This window comes from Rissa tridactyla, chromosome Z, assembly GCF_028500815.1.
Source record: "Rissa tridactyla isolate bRisTri1 chromosome Z, bRisTri1.patW.cur.20221130, whole genome shotgun sequence".
Lineage (NCBI taxonomy): Eukaryota > Metazoa > Chordata > Aves > Charadriiformes > Laridae > Rissa > Rissa tridactyla.
Window position 1 is genome coordinate 22,902,274 of NC_071497.1, and position 18,873 is coordinate 22,921,146.

Genomic DNA, 18,873 nt, shown 5'->3' on the forward strand with positions numbered 1-18,873 from the left:
TTTCTAAACAGCTTTCTGTTCATTGTTCGCAGCCTCACAGAGGAGGTCTTTTGGGTGGAGAGGTAGAAATGCTTCACTTTTTGTATTGGCTAGAGATAGTCTAGCATTTAGATCTCGAGTTAAATATTGTTGGTTAGCATATAGCTTTTTGTCAGTGGTCAAGTCCACAAAATGGCTTTTGCAGTGAGCAAAGGTACAGCAAAGGACTTCTATAAGGAAAGCTTTTCATTCTGTTTAACACTGACTTAAAGGTCAACTGGACTGGAATTCAGTTAAGGGTTGGATTATATTTTTTTTTGTGTGTATGCATGACCGAACATATATTGATGGGTGCAAAAATGCCACCTTCTCTCTTCCCTTTTAAGAAAAATCCCAACAGTCACACCCCCACCCCATGCTTTTTAAGTTTCAAGAGTTTACTTGCTCAAGTTTCAGTAAAACCGCTGTCTTACTGGTAGTGAAGTGTAATTATTAGGTTGATCTTTGTAACATTGAGAGGTCATGGTTGGCCATCGCTTTTAAATGGAAGGTAATACCTGTTCTTCATTCTATCTGAGCCCGCTTAATTTGATAAAGAAGCAGATTGAAATTTACACCACGTTAATTTTAGTAGGTAGTTCTGGTTCTCGCAATTTATCACAGCACATGAATATATAAGGAAAACTAAATATTTTAAATTCATACACTTGGCAAGTGTATGGCACATTCATACACTAAGCATGGCAAGCTTAGTGGCACAGTCAGGTCGAAGGATAGCCAATGCCTCCTTGCTTTGAGTATCTGTAATTTCAAAACTGAGCTAGTCTGAGCATCTCAGCCACTGTGTGGGTTTGATAACATAAATACTTTTTTTGATGTGATGCTCTGTCAAAAAGGTAAAAAAAACCCCAAAGCTCTGTGTTGCCATAATATTGGCAGGCACGTCAGCAGTCCATAGAAATATTGGGTCTTTCAAGAAAGACGTGAACTGAACTAAACACAAATCTGAATTTTACATTTGGTGGAGGACAAAGCAGCTAATCGGAAGGGGAAGTTTAAATTTCTCATCTGAAGACTGAAAGTGTCATAAAACAAAGATACTGTAGACACCCTCAGAGCTCTTGAAAAGCTGTCTTTATCTGCTCTTTCTGCAGAAAGTACCCTTGATTTTGACAAAGATTAAAGTATCTGAACATGACATTTTGCAGCTACTGACTTCTCGCATGTTTTTTTTTTCTTTTCCTTCTTCTTAAAAATCTGTCCAAAAGCATTAACTGAGTTTGGGGGGGTGGAAATACACGTGGATATTTTTGAAAAGAACTTTTATGAGAATCCAGTTGACTTTTAAAATCTTTATTTTTTTTAAACTCTCACGCATTTAACTTCCATGTCTTCCATAACCATAGAATTCTGGTGATACTGTTTACTTGGAAAACACAATTTTGTCTTTAAGATGTCTTATCCCTTTGCAAACCATCAGCTGCAGGTTGAGCTTTTCAACATTTTAAGTGCTGGTACCTCTCCTTGGGAAGAGGACATTTGAACACTGTCTTTAAAAGACATACCTAAGATTGTTCTTTGACTTGAGTCTTTGCAATCTGTATCCTAATATGTGTGAGCTTGGAGTCTTGAGAACGAGCATATGTTGTGCTAATTTTTTAGTTACTGATTGAGTTTTCATTGCAAGTGGAGCAGTCAGTTTACAAGCCACACTGCAAAATTCATTGTGATGATTCCTGATATTTCACAAAATAGATATTTGTTTATTGTAAACATGATTGGCAAAGTGTAAAAGGGAATATAGGGAGGACCTAAGTTTCTCTGAGCTGCACATCTAATATGACTACAAAAACCATGGATTTTGCTGCTCTGTTTCTTTGGGGGCTTTTTTTTAAATATAAGCAGAATTCAGTTTTAGAAAACTGGACACAATACAGATAGGAAAGGTAGTGCTTGAAGTAATTTATCACTTCATCAGTGCCTTCTTTTTAAAATATGAGTGTAGAAATCCTATAAGCAGAAAGCAGACTAATTCTTACTGCATGTTAATATTTTAACACTCACTGGGCAAAAAAAGAGTATTTCCATACTTTATGTATTGAAGCGGCAGAACACGCCGAGAAGCTCAGCAAGTAAACTTCCAGGTTTTAAAACAAAGGGAGGAAAAAAGCAACCCTGGGCTCTTGGGAGTGGTGACAGTGAAAAGGGATAAGACATCTGAAGGTGCCCAGGACTTTCTTGGTGCTGGGCTGCTTTCCGTAAGCAGGGTGTCACCAGACTTGGCAGAGCATGGCTCGTGATGACGGTCTGGTTTCGGTCCACCACGGGCAGAATGAAAGGCCTCCATTGGGATGGAGCTGAACTCACCTTTGAGTCAAACAAACACCCCCTCCACGTTTGAGCCGCTTGGGCCAGACTTCAAAAGCATGCTACTGGATACAAATTTCAGATTCTATTTTTAAACTTGACCACTGCACCGTGTTTGGTTTTTGTTATTTTTTTTTTCTTGTTATCTCGCTTTGTCATTGCTTGCTTTCTGGTATAGCATACTGCTTGTAGGCAGTCCCTGTGCATACGACACTGTGCCATTATTCATTTTCTTAGTTTTAGCAAATGTAAGTACTGCAGATGCCTTTCTGTAGCTGTTGACTGCATGGCACTGCATGCGGAATCATCTTTTCGTTGCGGCCATTGTAGACGTGTGCGTAGATCTCCCCGTGTTCCCGTGTACAGTGCTGGCTCGGGGCACACGTGGGAAATACAGTTTGCGTTTCACTGCTGCTGCTGTGCATTGCATGCGTGTGTTGCTGTGTGTGCCAAGTTACAGGTACTGCAGGACGTACAGTTTGTGTAGTTAATTAATGAGTAAGTACTTAAAAAAAAAAATAAAAAAAAAATCTCTGCTTCCCTTGCCCAGAGGGTTAGTTGTGCTGCTCAGAACCTACAGAAAGGCATGAGACCAGCTGAGTTTGAGACTGCCGCACATTTCAAAGATTTTTAAAGGAACTAGTTCCTTATGGGAGTGTTGGTTGGTTGGTTGGTTTGTTTGTTTGGTTTTTTTAAAGAGACTGGAAAGGCCAGGATAGAAAGGGAGGTTTTGGATTGTTGGGTAAAGCAGCTGTGGGAGAGCAGCACAAGACAAGTGTCTTTTGGGTATCATCAAAGGACACCTCAGAAAGAAATGTAGCATCAGCATTTCTGATCGGAAGATATTGACTAAAGAAATAGATGAGAACAAATTTCCCTTTCTGACGAAGAACCAATTTCAACACTAAGAATTCAGCTTTAAGTCATACCTCCATTTACAAATTTGTTAGTTATACCAACACACGGTCCTCCCAAAGGGATCTTACAACCACGCTCCAGCTACAGAGGATGTTTTTTTGTAAGGGGAGGCTGACAGAATACATGTTAAGGCTAAACACTGGTTTAGCCTTCTTCAGAAATATGTAAAGGACTCTTTTTGGTGGTTGTGCGGTTCATGAGTGAGACATGGGGATGGACTACCTGTTGGGTAGCCTCAAAGCGTTACCCCATAAGTAGCTTTTGGGTCTGTGTGAGCCGTCCCCTTGAAGAGGCTCCATAGGCTTGTGGCTTTGCCATGGGCTTTGGTCACTTTTATTTTGGAGAGGAGGGGAAATTTTCACGTAGCTGTTTGGTAGGAGTGCAGCTTCTCTGCTGTCCCCTTTTGGAATGAAAAGCGATAGGTGTACCCTGTATGACTGTCCAGATCTGTGGTTCCCCAGTTCAGGGTAGAGGAATCTCTCAGATAGAACCATCTCAGCATGCCCTTTGGTATGCAGGGCTTACTGAACAGCTCTCCTTTATTGAAGCCATTGAGCCAGGGCCAAGTCAGTCTCTGCATATTTTGACTGAGTGATTTGGCTGAGATTTCCTACTGGTAATACCTAGTTCTCTTGTTTTCCTTTTTATTTTTTTATGATGCCTCTTGGGATGGGCCAGATAAGTTTGACTTAGCCAAAGCAAACTTCAGGGAGCTCGAAGTTGGCTATATTTGTCTCGGAATAACTAGTCTCATTCTGGGAATAAGCATCTTTCGCTTCAGTATGGTATGAAGCTGTTGCTCTCTATATGGGTAGCCACTTAACCTAAACCCAACTGGTTTCTGGAAGGTTTTGTGTTTGCTGTTTCGAAAGGTTGCAGCTTGACTGCATCCAAAACTAGATGAAAACTATGGGATTGGGAGAGCTAAATTCATCTTAACATAGCATTAAGTTTTAGAGTAGTAGTTTGTAATGTCCCATGGACTCAGACATTACACTGCCTTGTCATGGCAAATGTATTCTCTTTGGCTTGGCAGACTGCGTATGAGTTGGTATTGTACTGGTTTGGATGATGTGCTGCGATAGTTTGGAATTGGTTCACGAATTCCTGTGCTTCTCCCTTTAAAATCTAAACATCTTCTGTTTATGCTCCTCCTAAATCAGGTTCTGCTATCTACACGGGCAGAAAACGCAATTCACTGACTCCTAGATCGAGTCTGTTTCCTTGTCCTGGTTGTCAGCGGGATATCGATCTTGGAGAACGTGGCATCAATGGCTTATTTCGCAACTTTACTTTGGAAACCATCGTGGAAAGATACAGGCAGGCAGCCAGGGCAGCCATTGCTATTATGTGTAACTTCTGCAAACCCCCACCTCAAGAGTCCACAAAGAGCTGCATGGACTGCAGCGCAAGCTATTGCAATGAATGCTTCAAAATACACCATCCCTGGGGGACCTTGAAAGCCCAGCATGAATATGTAGGACCAACCACCAACTTCAGACCCAAGGTAAGCAAACCCTATCTTACAGAATTTGGGTTGCAGCATTCACATATAGCTTCAGCCATATCTGTGCAGTGGCAGTTGCTTTTTAGGAGTGTTGTTGCTTTATTGACTATTGCTGTTAGTTATTGAGTGAACACAAGCTTTTGTGGTTTGTGATGCTGAAGTGAAGTTCCCAACAACAGTAAACTGATCTTTACTGTGCTCTTACAGAGAATTTTTTGGAGGACTGTCTGAGCTTAATATAAAGAAAGAAGGGTGCATATTTGCATTGCGTTGCATTGTTAAGACCTGAACTGAACGCATAGAGTATTTGCTGGTCTCCTAAACAATGCTCCCAGTCATCGCTTTAATTTACAACCAGACTGGAGAGCAGTTTGTGACGTGTGTGGTGGGGATGGGCGAGGTACATACTGGGCTGGTTGTTGTTGACTTTTGAGAGAACTGGACAAGGTGATCTGCTGACCTCTTCTGTCTCTAGCTTGCAGGCTGTAATTCTTGCTTATAGGTGGAGATGAATAAAAATTTGTGGTTTCTGTTAGGTGTGACTGTGCACTGCTGTGGAAGAATTACTTCCACAGACTAACAGCAGGACTATGGTTTTTGGAGATGTCTGCCTGCACAGCTGATTTTCCTGAAGGCTTCCTGTGTCTCTGGGCTTTTCATCATAGCCGAAGATAACATTTGGGGCTTGAGAGTTGGTTTTGGAGATGGTCTGCAATTTTAGCTTAGAGTGTCTGTATTTGTGCTATTTATGCACCTTTTAAATGGTTTTATCTCTTGCCTAATCTTGGAGTTGAGCAGCACTTTTTTTTTCCTTCTTTGAGCAGTTATTCCAACATGCTCAGTTTTTGAAAGATGAGTTTCAGCAAACACCAGCTTTTTCACAATGCTGTTTAAGCTGATGCTGGAATTAGCGCTCAGCATGAATAACTTGTAATTGGAGTCAGAGAGGAAAATTGAAACACTGAAAGCCTTTTGTCTTTAAAATAACTGTGACCGGTGGTGGTGGCTACATTTCATTTGTTGCTCCAGCAGCAATGGCTATGTGGCTCATGAGAGTCTAGCTTATGCTTAAAAATCATTACAGTATTATGTCAGGTCTTGCTTTAAGGAACAGTTCATAGCTGTTTCAAGAGATGCTAGTGTGGACACAGTTAAATTTGACAGGGTGGATGTGTTGTATATTGCGTTTACAGCTCTGAACAGGAGTGTAGGGAGCTTGAGCCATGCCAACAGCTTCAGGGATTACCAAACGGGTTGGTTGCAGTGTGGAGGCCGTGTGATGTGTACACAGGCATTGCTACAGGTTTACTCACTGTAAACCTCGTGAAATTGTGTGTTTTCATCTGCTGGCTTTCACTGGCACGGACAAATATCAAATGTGGAAGATGAACTGAATATATAAAAATCCGCTGATGAATCAGTCGCTGCTGTGGGATAATTGAGTGTTTTGATGGTTTGTTGAGCACCTCAGTTTTTGGAAGTACACCTGCATTCTCTCTGCTCTCTTTTTTTTTTTTCCCCAGATTTTGATGTGTCCAGAACATGAAATGGAGAGGGTAAACATGTACTGTGAAATCTGCAGGAGGCCTGTTTGTCATCTGTGTAAACTGGGTGGATGTCATGCAAACCATCGAGTAACCACCATGAGCACCGCCTACAAAACCCTTAAGGTAAAACTAAATATTGTCGGACCTGGTCTTGAGAAGGGGAAGAGTGCTGAGCTGCTGGTGCAAGGGCAAACTCCCTCTGGCAGGAGGCCAGGACGTGTGTTTAGAGGAGGCTGAACCAGTCATGGGCCACGCTGTTGTGCAACCTCTGTTAATGTACATGTATCAGTGTGACATAGTGCACGTCTGAGAAACCAAACTATATTTTCTATGAGGCTTGACCCCTTAAAAGTACTTCTACCTTATTTTAGTCAACTTCACAGCAGTACTGACCAATGCAGGTTCAAGCAGTTAATAGTTTACAATCTAACTTTTTTAAGATATGTGTCCTTATGGCTCCGGTGAGCTGATACTTCAGAAGCACTCCTGAAGAACCGACATCTGAAGTATCTGTTGGGACCTTGTATGTTTCTGAAGTTGCGTAGTTGTTAATTCCCCTAAGCACAGTGGAACAGGGCAGACTTGCAAACGTTGCTTTGTTGTTAAAGAATGATTGCCACCACCTCCTCTTCTTCCTTTTCTTCCTCCTTTGCTCACAGGAAAAAAAAGAAAGACCAGGCCAGCCTGCCTTGTGCTCTTTGGCCTCCTCGCCTGTTTGCAAGGCTTTTCCTGTAGAGCTGTTAACTCTTGCAACTGAGGAAGAGCAGAGACACTCATAAGCTTGTGTTTCAAACCTCTCATTTTTCTAGCAAATCTGACTACAAATGAGTTAATAACTAATGAGGCTTTTCGGTAAGTTTTCGTAACGTCTCACAGCCTCATGTTCCCAGCCTAAGAGAGAGGGCGACTGCTGTGGCTGGGGAAGAGTGAGCCGGCTGAGGCTGTTACCTCTTCTCCTGAGGGCCTGTGCCCCAGTCCTCCTCACAGCAGTGGCCTCATGTCCCTGGCCAGTTCGTCGAAGGTCACCCAGCAATTCTCCATGGAGTTGCTGCTCATAACCGGTGGCAGGCTCTTGTCCCTGTAGCTAGATAAACCAAGCGCTAGCTGGATGGCCTGCCTGTGCTGGTTGTCAGTTTGGGTGGGATGCCCTTGTTCTGCCTGACAGCTTGGCTGTTGTTTTTTTCTTTTAACAGGAGAAGCTTTCAAAGGATATCGACTACCTCATCAGTAAGGAGAGCCAGGTGAAAGCTCACATCACACAGCTGGATCTGCTGCTGAAAGAAACAGAGGTAAGGCTGGCTTGCGGGTTGTCTGGGGATGGCCCTTGCATGGACACACCAAGGATTTGAACTGATTTCAGTGAAGTGTTTCAGATCCTTGGGGTTTTTTTTTCACTTAGCCAGTAAAACAATTTCTGAAGAGTTTTTGTTAGTCCTGAATCGCACGGGAAGACCTAATCCCGAGAGCATGAGAAATCTGGGCAGCATACACAGGGGAGTTAAGTTTTGGGTGCTGCTGGGAATTTAACTGACATAAAGTTTATTTGATACCTTAACCAAAGAGAGGTGGGTTAGTCTTACAGCTCTTGTGTATTAATGGTGCTGCACAATTTCCGCTGTCTGTTTACCTTGAGGATGTTGCAGTGAAGTCAAAATTCAGGGCAAAATCTCCCTGCAGAAGAATCACAGAGCTGGGAGCTCACGTAACAAGCCGAAAAACACGATGGTAGAAGTTGTAGGAGCTCCTGGCCCTGCCTGTATCTTGATACAGGCGGTCTCCATGCTTTGTAGTTCCTTTCAGCCAGGGCACTAGTCAGAGATGGCGCTACAGTTCTGAGGGCGTACGTGAGAAGGTGAGCTGGACCCCCAGTTCAGGGTGATTGTGGAAGGTGGAAAAGCACCTAGCTCTTGGGTGTGAAGACTTCAGAGACTGACCTGCTTTTACAGTGCTTTCCCATGAGCTGTTTAGACAAATGCCATGCATAACTCAAGACATAATCAGAGGAATACTGTCCTGCTCTTCGTTTTCTTTATTAAGATAGTAGATGCTTACTAGCTAGGGTGCAGTGCTGATGGCATTTTCAGTGCTGAAGTGCGTAACAAAGCTCATTAGTCTTGTCTGTCAAACGGATGACTAGATTGTTCTGATATCTTGAACAACCCCGAGTATGTTTCTGTACACAGCCACAGTGCTGTGGAATCTGTCTAAAACGTCTTTTGTTCCCTCCTAGTGCAACAGTGAAAGAGCTAAAGAAGAAGCATCTCAGAGTTTTGAGAAATTATCTCATGTCCTGGAAGAGAGGAAATCTGCAGCTCTTAGGGCAATTGAAGCTTCTAAGAATTTAAGGCTGGAAAAATTGCAAACACAAGCCGAAGAATATCAAGGGCTCCTGGAAAATAATGGCCTTGTAGGATATGCTCAAGAAGTGCTGAAAGAAACTGATCCGTCTTGTTTTGTTCAAACAGCAAAACAACTTCATGTCAGGTATCTTAATTACCTTCTGTTTGAGGTACAGCTACTGTTCCAGGGTGTCTGATCAGCCCTATTCTTTTGACACGGGCTAGCAAAGCGCTAAGTGCAGTACGCTGAGCCTCGTTCAGTGGGACTGCAGCGGAGAGGTGGCCCATTCGGCTCACTGACACATTCCCTTGCTCAGAGATTGCATCAAATATTTGCAAGCTAATCTAACAGGTCTATTCTGGCTTTAAACTCTTTGATCTCAATAGCTGTTCTCCATTGGTGCTTCCAACCTATTTTGTTCTTTGAACATAATGCCCCGAATGGTTAAAATGTTCTGCCAACTGAACGATTACCTGTTCATTATCTTTATGCTGATGTACAAAAGGCCTTTAAAGTTTGCATTTGAATTCTGTCTAGAGAGACAGAAATTTCTGGGAGACATCAGTAAGTACATGAAAACAGAAAACCTAGCATTTTTACTTTAAGGAATGCACACATGTGAATATCCTTTTCTCTGTTCTGCCATCCCTCTGCTTCTGTGCTTTCAGAATCCAAAAAGCTACTGAATCTCTGAAGAGCTTCAGGCCAGCAGCTGAAACTACTTTTGAAGACTTTGTGGTGGACATAGCCAAGCAAGAAGAGATCCTTGGTGACTTGTCCTTCCATTCCAATGGTGAGTTGCAAGAGCTTCATGTCTTTCTCGAGTTACAACTTTAAGGGCTTCACTGGAAAGAGGCATAACTTATGCAGGGCTGCAGCTGCAGAACTCAGTCTTGTGACTTTCATTGTCCCTTCTGTTTCCATGATCCACAAGGCAGTACCTGGCAGCAGTGTTAGCTTCAGCTTTGGTAAAGAAGGGAAGATGCTGTTGCATTCAGTACCGGTTTACACTGGCTTCCAAAATTGTAGTTAAGTAATACTAGGTCTTTCTAGAAGTATTTTGTTGTATGACAGAAAAGAATAGGTTTTATATGTTTTTTTTAGTTGCCAGCAAATATAAATAATACAACTTTCAAAGTAAAATCAGAAAGTAAGGTATCTATTTTAAGTGCATGAACAGAAACATCCCCATCTGCACTCTTTGACGGAGTGAGTCAGCTATCCCCGCCCCAGTGCTATAGCCACTCAACAAAGGGCTTGTATGGTTAATTCTAAAGCAACGTGTGTCTAAATTTGAGGCTTTTTTCTCCTGAATCTCTGGCATTCCAGGTCTAGAAATACCAGAAATCAATGAAAAGCAGAGCAAAATGTACAACAAAGCTCTGATCAGTTGGGAATGCCCTGGGAAGACAGATTCAGCTGATATCTATGTTCTTGAGTATCATAAACTGAATAGAGAAGAGGAGACAACGACGTGGCAGGAGGTCGAAGTTTGCAGCAAGAGCAAAATAATCTCTGATCTTGATGATGACAGCAGCTATGCCTTCAGAGTTCGAGGATATAAAGGGTCCATCTGTAGCCCTTGGAGCCGAGAAGTTGTTTTGCATACGCCTCCAGCTCCAGGTATTGGTTTTTCTTATGTCCACAAGCTGCTGAATCTGTGTCTGTTGGTGTTGAGAGCTGTAGGTGGTTTCCAGTAGCTTCCAGACTTCTACTACACTGTTACCGGTTGCATAAATTAGAAGCACAGTTAACAAACAGGTTAAGTAGGTAGCGTACTGAGACTGTGTTCTAATGCCAGCGTGACTTAAAATGTAGTTTATAAGCACAGAAGGCCAAGCACTTAACTAAGAGGAATCTTTTTGGATACTGTTTTTCAGTTTTCAGTTTTCTTTTTGATGACAAGTGTGGGTACAACAGTGAACATCTCCTGCTGAACCCAGGAAGAACCTCTGTGGAAAGCAGGGCTGGATTTCCTCTGCTGCTGGGATCTGACCGCATGCAGGTTGGATGCTACACAACCCTGGATTACATCATCGGCGACACTGGGATTGCTAAAGGAAAGCACTTTTGGGCTTTTCGTGTGGAAGCTTATTCATACCTGGTGAAAGTGGGAGTTGTTTCTAGTAACAAGATACAGAAGTTGTTCCATAATACCCATGATGTGACCAGCCCGAGGTAAACTGCAGACTCTTGCTTAATACATGTTTTATATAAGGAGATGGCTTTTTGAAAAAACAAATTAAGAGCGAGTCTGGTCTTGATGAGTACACAAGGTGAACCTAGCCAGTCAAAAGTGATTTGAAGGATATAGTGTAAGCAGGTTGTCCTGTTCGTCCCCTACTATTAGTAGAAAGATGTTCTACTTATCCAGAGTTCTGTTTTCTTTCTTTTTGGGAAATAAATCAGGTTCCTGTAGATATTAAGATATGTCAGTTAAAGTAAGAAGGTAAAAAAAAAAAAAAAAAAAAAAAGAGCATCAGTTGCAAGATTGAATCAATGCTTCATTGCCAGTAGTCAGACTCTGCCTTAATTCCCTTAGCGTACTAGGTTTGGCAGCCATTCAGGGGTACAATGTTCACTGTGCGTTATCTGCGTACCTTTGCTGTAGCTTGCGTCAGGGTAGATGCCAAGTCACTGGCTTGTTCCAGGCTATACATTTGCATACAGTACTGGAGTGGTGCTGAGCACAAGCCAAAGTACAATGGACAAACCAGCAAAAAGATTTCCAGCTCTCACTTACAGTTGTAGTAAGCCTGGATGTGTCTAGGAACAGCTGGCTGGGAGGATTATCCCCTAGGGGCTCTCAGCTGTTTCATGAATCTAAATGTGTTGGCTTTCTCCTGCATAACGTACTGCAAGTGTGAAAAAGCCACTGTCTTGAGCTTCTGAAAGTCAGAGGGAGCCTTTTTGAAAAGTGAGAAATTAGATCCTGTTTTCCTGATTTCTTTCTCCTTATCCACACAAATATCTGGAAATCTTTAGCTGACACACATCCAACCTCTCCCCAGATACCCCAAAAATGCAAACCTAGCTAGGGATGAAGAATGTGTGCTTCTCCGGTCTGTCTTCATTTGGGAATGGAAGTAGAGGGAAAAGCAGGTAAACTGAACAAATCTGTCTACAGACTTTCCCCAGTAACGATCTGGGAAACAGGGGTTCAGGGAAGCCTCCAGGCAGAGCACTTTTTTTTTTTTTTAAAAAGCAACCAAACAACCCAAAAACTTAAGTCACTATTTTTTGTGTTGTGCATTTTAAAGACAATGTAATACAGCAGTAGTGTGGAAAACTCATGGGACAATAGTAATGTTAAATGTATTTACTGCTGTCTTGTTGAGTCATGATTAGTCATATGCGCTAAATTACTTCTCAAGTTAACTAATTTACTGTACCTCTAGGTTCATTAATGGTTGCCTAGCATGAGTACACTTAGATATATTTGCTCCTTAGTAAAGCTTCTGTGGTCTCATCCTCATTAGTGTTTAGCAGTTACGAATCGGTTGAAGTGGCCCAAGTGAGCGTTCTCCACCTACTAAGTGCATCTTACCTCCTGGCTTAGGTATATTTTTACCCAGCAAGGTTTTGTGGGTGACCGTGTGGTGTTACCTAGCTTACAGAAAAGTTTTCTCCAGTTCACATCACTGATCTCACTTCAGAATTTGACAAAAACAAATAGTTGTTTTTTCTATTCTAGATACGAGCAAGACAGTGGTCATGACAGTGGGAGTGAAGATGCCTTCTTTGACTCATCACAGCCTTTCACACTGGTCACTTTGGGCATGAAGAAGTTCTTTATCCCTATGACACCTGCTGCCCCCAAAGATCCAGCGAGCAGAATCCTTCCCTTGCCGTCGTGCTTGGGCATCTGCCTCGACTGTGACAAAGGCAAGCTGGGGTTTTATGACGCAGGCTGTATGAAATGCCTTTATGAGTGCAACGTGGACTGCTCTGGCGTAATGTACCCAGCATTTGCCTTAATGGGTGGTGCAGCAGTTCATCTTGAGGAAGCTGTGACAGCAAAGTACGGCGAGTACCACGACGACATCTAGTGCATGAATCCCTTCCGATTGCTGTTCTGAGATGGAAAATGAGAGCAGAAAAATTCTACCTTAATTTTCAGTCCTGAGTAGTTACATTCTATTTATGTGTTGCTCACAAGCCTCTGGGCCATATGCTTTTTTTAAACAAATGGTGGAACTCTCCTGCCTTTCTTGTGATCTGTGCAATGCTCTTCTCCACAGACTTTCTTCCCAGGGGGGAGCAGGGAAGAAGTTTGACTAGCAACCAAAATTACTCTTCAGGGGTAGAAATCTGCCTTTTATGTAACTTAAATCCTTACATAGTCAGTTTTGCATTTAATGAAGTCAAAGCTGACAGTGTGTGATTGCCATTCTCCTTTTAAGAAATCTGCCTGAATGCCTCTGAGGGGTCAAATGCTTTCCAATTAACCCCTGAGCACCAGGGGTTGGGCCTTTCAGTGTGAAATAACTTGCAAAAATACAACAGAACTGCAGCTGAACGTTTACGTTGTTGTCCTGGTTTGAGGTAAAAGAGAACCAAACTATGACAGTTGCATTTGGAAAGAGGAGCATAAACTAGAGTCTGATGGCATGTCATGTACCTTTAATATGACTGTAAGCTAAAACTAATTCTGACACCTGGTGTCATATAGTTGGTGGCATAATGACAAGTTTCTTTACTCTTCCAGGCTTTTACTGTAGGCTATATAAAATATATAAAGTGCAATTCTACCTTAAACATCAGACTTTAGAGTCGAAAATCAGAAGTGTTTGCATGCGTGAGTAATAGTACCTGGTATTTAGGCAAAAGCAAGTGAGTTATTGACATGAGTAATAATATGTGAACTGTAAAAAAAAATCAGGTATTTCTTTTAATACTTATTTCTATAAGTTAATTTTTTGATCTAGTAGCAGCTTGGTTTTTTAGTAAGAATCTTAAAAATGCACTGATTAAGTTTTGAGACCCAATTTCTGCCTTAAAGGATGTCTCCCTTCAAATTTCTGTTCCTCTCATGTTAAAAGCTGTATCACATAGTAGTTTTTCATAGAATCATAGAATCACAGAATGGTTTGGGTTGGAAGGTACCTTTAAAGATCATTGAGTTCCCCTGCCCTGCCATGGGTAGAGACCCCTTTCACTAGACCAGGCTGCTCAAAGCCCCATCCAGACTGGCCTTGAACACTTCCAGGGATGGGGCATCCACAACTTCTCTGGGCAACCTGTGCCAGGGTCTCACCACCCTCGTTGTTAGAAATTTCTTCCTTGTATCTAACCCAAACCTACCCTCTTTCAGTTTAAAACTGTTGCCCCATGTCCTGTCTCCACAGGCCTTGGTAAAAAGTCTCTCTTTGTCTATCTTACGATTCTCCTTTATATATTGAAAGGCCGCAATGAAGTCTCTCCGGAACCTTCTCTTTTCCAGGCTGAGCAACGCCAACTCTCTCAACCTTTCTTTACAGGAGAAGTGTTCCAGCACTCTGATCATTTCTGTGGCCCTCTGGACCCACTCTGTCCTGGTGGCCTCAGAGCTGGATGCGCTACAGACCAGGTGGGGTCTTGGGAGAGCAGTGGGAGAATCACCTCCCTTGCCCTCCTGCCTGCCCAGCAGCCCAGGATACAATTGGCTTTCCGGGCTGCAAGTGCATGTTGCTGATTCATGTCCAATTTTTCATCCACCAGGATCCCCAAGTCCATCTCTGCAGGGCTGCTCTCCATCCCCAAGTCTGTATTGATACCGGGGATTGCCCAGACCTAGGTGCAGGACCTTGTGCTTGGCCTTGGAGAACCTCATGAGGTTCACATAGGCCTGCTCCTTAAGCCTGTCAGGGTCCCTCTGGATGGCATCCCTTCCCTCTAGTGAATGAACTGCTCAGCTTGGCGTCATTGCAAACTTGCTGAGGGTGCACTCAATCCCACTGTCTGTGTTAATGAAGATACTAAATAGTATTGGTGCCAGTACAGACCCTTAAGGGACAACACTTGTTACTGGTTTCCACTTGGGCACTTGAACTGTTGACTGTAACTCTTTGGATGTGGCTATCCAGCCAGTTCCTCATCCATTGAACGGTCCATCCGTCAAACCCAAATCTCTCAAATTTAGAGGTAAGAATGTTGTGGGGGATCGTATCAAAGGCCTTACAGAAGTCCAGGTATATGACATCTGTAGCTCTTCCTTTGTCCACTGGTGCAGTCACTCCATCACAGAAGGCCACTGGATGAGTCGCATGGTTTGCCCTTGGTGTACCCGTGTTGGCTGTCTCTAATCACCTCCCTGTCTTACATATGTTTTGATGTATCTTCCAGAAGGATCTGTTACATGACCTTACTGGGCACGGAGGTGGACTGCATCTGTTCATAGAAATCTATGTAAAAAAACATTTGGGTACTTGCACTGTTAATTTGTGTTGTGGAAAAATAAGGATCTAAAGTGAAGGATGGTTCTAATATATACTTGGTGCTTTCTAATTTGGGGATATGCTTTCTAATTTGGGGATAGTGTTGTACCTTGATGAGTGTGTGTGAAGTATGCTTAGTAAGTACATGTATACAGCTGTAGAGCTACGAAATGGGACCTGAAAATCACATTTAAATGAATGTAGGTCATAATGCAAAACATTTGTGTGCTTTGCTGTTTGAACTGTTTTACTCATCTGACCTGGAGTCTTGCCCTCCCAGTGTCCTCTCTCCTAAGCCTCTGGTAGCAACTGTTGGGAGAAATTGGCAGAAATGTAATCTGTGCCAAGGTGAGCATGTAAGCCTTTTCGGGGCTAGAAAGGCCCAGCAAGGGCAACTTCTTGTCTGGGTTTCACTCGCTAATGTTTCTGCCTTGGTAAGGCTGATGGAAGTGTGTTCCACAGCTGCATTGTGTCCTTGTTGGAGAAACACTTTGATGTCCCAGGCAGCAGGTGTGAAGCATTGGGTGTCTTCTGAAACTTTCTCCTGCAGGAGAAATGGCAAACTGTCCCTTGCTAGTTATCCTTTAGGTCATTTCTTTTTGTAATAGTTGGTTGTGAGAGCCTTACTTTCCCATTATGCTCCCTTCCACTTCATGTTTCCTCTCACTGGATGGAAGCCATTCTGTACTGGTGAGCATCCTGCTGCATCTCTTTCTCCTCTTGCCTTGTGAGGCTGACTGAAGGAGCCCTCCATACAGACACTCTGTTGCTGTGAAGGATGACAAAATTCTAGGTTTTTCTTCTTTCTATAGTCCTAAAAACGTATTTGCCGTTTTGGTTAATACCGAACACTAAGCTGACGTTTACAAAGTTTCTTATGCAGTGTTTTCCACAAAGTCTTGATGGTTAGGTGTAACCAAGCTGTGCACATACAGGGCTTCCCCATCTTGTGTGTTATTATGCATTTGTTAATGTTGAGTTTCATCTGCTCTTTTACCTAGTCACTTACTCCTGAGGACCTCCTGCAGCTCTTCAGTTACTTCTAGACTTGAATGTTCCTCAGTAGCTTCAGAGGTAACACAAACGTGGTCATTTTTTCGTTTGCTTGCTTTTGCAGATCTTGGAGCAACTTAAGTTGTTGTGAGATGCAGCACATCTCTTTCTGCTGTTAAAATTTAGTGTTCCTTCCACTTTTTTTTTTCCCCTCAGTCATTTATTAAACCATGATTAGCTAGTCAAGCACTGAAAACTTCTACACGTTAGTACTTTCTGTAGAGTAGGTGACTCATGTTATTGTGTGTGTGAGCCCAGTTGTCAAATAGAATCAGGAGAAAGCATTCTTTCTTCGGTAGCTGTGACTTCCCCCATTGTATAATCACTATTTGTCTGTTCATCTACCAAACCTAGTGTGGCCTCAAAGCTGTAGAATATATGGTTGAACTTTCTGGTTTGTTGTTCCCAGACCAAATCTCCTTCCACAGGCGACTATATCATTTTTGATTCCTCTGTTTCAGAAACTGTTTTAAATTAGAGGTTTTATGTCACAGTTAGCACTACACACTTCCACATCTGGATTCTTTATAAGCACCTGGACCAGTATCACCAGGCTTTGGCCTTTCATTACTTTCTGGAAATACTTATAAATTGAACATTTGGTCTTAGATATGAAGACAGTCTCTCACACTCATTTATTTAAAGAAAAATAAATTTTACTGTTTTAAGAATATGAAAGTAAGAAATTAAAAATGTAGTGTTTCTTTTTCTACTATAGCTTTATCTTACATTCATTTAAGATGTGCTGTGCTATGCAATTACTTGTTTTACGGGACAGAGACTGACGCTACTTTAAACATTTATCTACCTTTTGATATGTCTGTTTGTATTTATCTCATTCTGAGTTTAAAAATTGATTTGGCTTTTGGTGTTACTTGAATACTTAGGATGCATTCATTACAGTACTCTATGGTGCTTACTCCAGCTTATTAAATAAAAACCCCACACTGTTAGACACACTGACAACACACTGTCAGATATTTTCCACTACAATGGAAGTGTCACCTTTCAGAAATACAGTTCAGCGGTACTTGCCTATCCAGATACTTACTTTTCCAGAACAAGTTTCTTCCTACAAAACAGCACTTTACAATGTAGACTAAGCTAAGAATGGTGTGGTATTGTGTGGATCTTTGTGCAATATAGCTGTTTGGTGACTACTGTGTGATTTGCAAAGCTCCATGCAGGTGTGAATCATGTAGACACTTTTTAGATATCTAAAGCTTTAACAAAAAGGCCTTGTTAAAAAATATTCTGATATGTAAATGTGTTGTCTTTTTTTTTTAATAAAAGCTGAAAATACAGTAGCTTGGTTGTTCACATTATTACATCCCAGCTCTGAAGTACACCAGCTGAAGTACTGTTTCTTACAATAGATGACAACAGGTGACTTGCAGGGAGAAAGCACTGCTTTTCATTTCCAAGTCTGCCCATATACCAGTACCTCTAATTTTAGGAGGACTAAAGAGTCTAGTTTGGACTAACTGCCACATCAAGCTTTTACTTAAGATGCTGATATTAGGAATGTGGCTGCCTGGGGCTCCAGGCAGGGGAAGAAAATGTGTGTCCAGAAGGAACTTGGCTCTTGGGCATTTTCAGGGGAACCTACCCATTCCTTCAGGGAGGAAGCAGATGCTGCTCAGCTCTCCAAGAGAGCAGCCCAGCCGAGAGACCTGCCATTCTCTGCAATTCTGAAAATTGGTGCCGCTGCTTAAATCTGCATCCCTTTGAAAATTCAGTGTTTATCCGTGTACTGTACAATGCTGCTGCTTTCATGATGTTTCAAGTTCCAGCTTCTGGTGGTTGCTGCCTTCAGGCATGCTGTGTGTGCTGTGCGCCAGCGAGCACTGGAGGCTGTATTCACGGCGAATGTCCTCTCAGCTGTGCTCCCGCTGCTAAAGCAGCCACACAGTCAATTTACTTAGGTGTGTATTTTAGGAGAGAAGGGCTGACGCTGCTGGGAAAGCAGGAGTATTGAAACCTGTGTGCAGTATACTGCTGAATTTTCTCAACTTTCTGATTTGACTGCCCTCAATGGTGCAAATAACGGGTTTGTTTATTGCTCGAAGCTGAGTAAAACCGACACTGTGGAGACAGAAGGGTGGCTGAGGAAGTACTTGAAAAGGGCTTGGGCTGAAGAATATTCTTGGCGCCACGTCAGCAGATGAATGCAGAGCTGACTGGCACTTCCCCAGGTGTGTGCCATCGGGGGAAGACTGAGATGGTGCGTGGTCTTTGGCTCAACTCCTGCTCAGTAACAACTTTCTGGAAGCTTATTTTTGATGTTCATAAAAACAAACCGTGCGTCTATGTAAGAGAGAAGTTCAGTTTGCACCGGAGTCTCAAATTAGAAAGAAGCTGCTATGACTTGGCCTGAAGGATATTTCTAGCTCCTTGGCAAAATAATAAGGCTTTTTGTGTATTTATTGCCCAACTATAAACATTGCACTGGGCAAATCCAACTTAGCATGAAAGGATCCCTTTGTTTTAGCTAGCCTGCCTGGTTTGACAGGCTTAGTCCTTGTTCTTAACCCTTTTATTCCTCCTGTCTCCCCTAAGACATTTGTAAGGGAAAAATGGGAGGCTTAAACACTATCAAAAAATATTTCTTTAAAAAATGTATCTTTTCCTGCTTGGTTATTAAATTCTGCCTCACTTGATCCATCACACCCGTATCAGCTCAGCTTTGGTGCAGCTACTGGATTTCCTGCTCTTTTCAGCAAGCGCCCTCTGCTCCTCCATGCAC

General features: G+C 42.4%; 1 protein-coding gene across 2 annotated transcripts in view; it reads left to right on the forward strand.

Moving 5' to 3' along the window:
• TRIM36 (tripartite motif containing 36) overlaps positions 1-17,428 on the forward strand; it is a 29,584-nt gene extending 12,156 nt beyond the window's left edge. For both annotated transcript variants that reach the window (XM_054186633.1, XM_054186634.1), the window contains exons 3-10: positions 4,428-4,771; positions 6,295-6,441; positions 7,512-7,607; positions 8,549-8,802; positions 9,327-9,451; positions 9,988-10,281; positions 10,539-10,836; positions 12,353-17,428. In XM_054186633.1, the coding sequence (XP_054042608.1) occupies positions 4,428-4,771; positions 6,295-6,441; positions 7,512-7,607; positions 8,549-8,802; positions 9,327-9,451; positions 9,988-10,281; positions 10,539-10,836; positions 12,353-12,707 (1,913 nt within the window). In that variant the 3' untranslated portion in view covers positions 12,708-17,428. The remainder of the gene's footprint in view (positions 1-4,427; positions 4,772-6,294; positions 6,442-7,511; positions 7,608-8,548; positions 8,803-9,326; positions 9,452-9,987; positions 10,282-10,538; positions 10,837-12,352) is intronic.
• Positions 17,429-18,873: the final 1,445 nt, after the last annotated feature.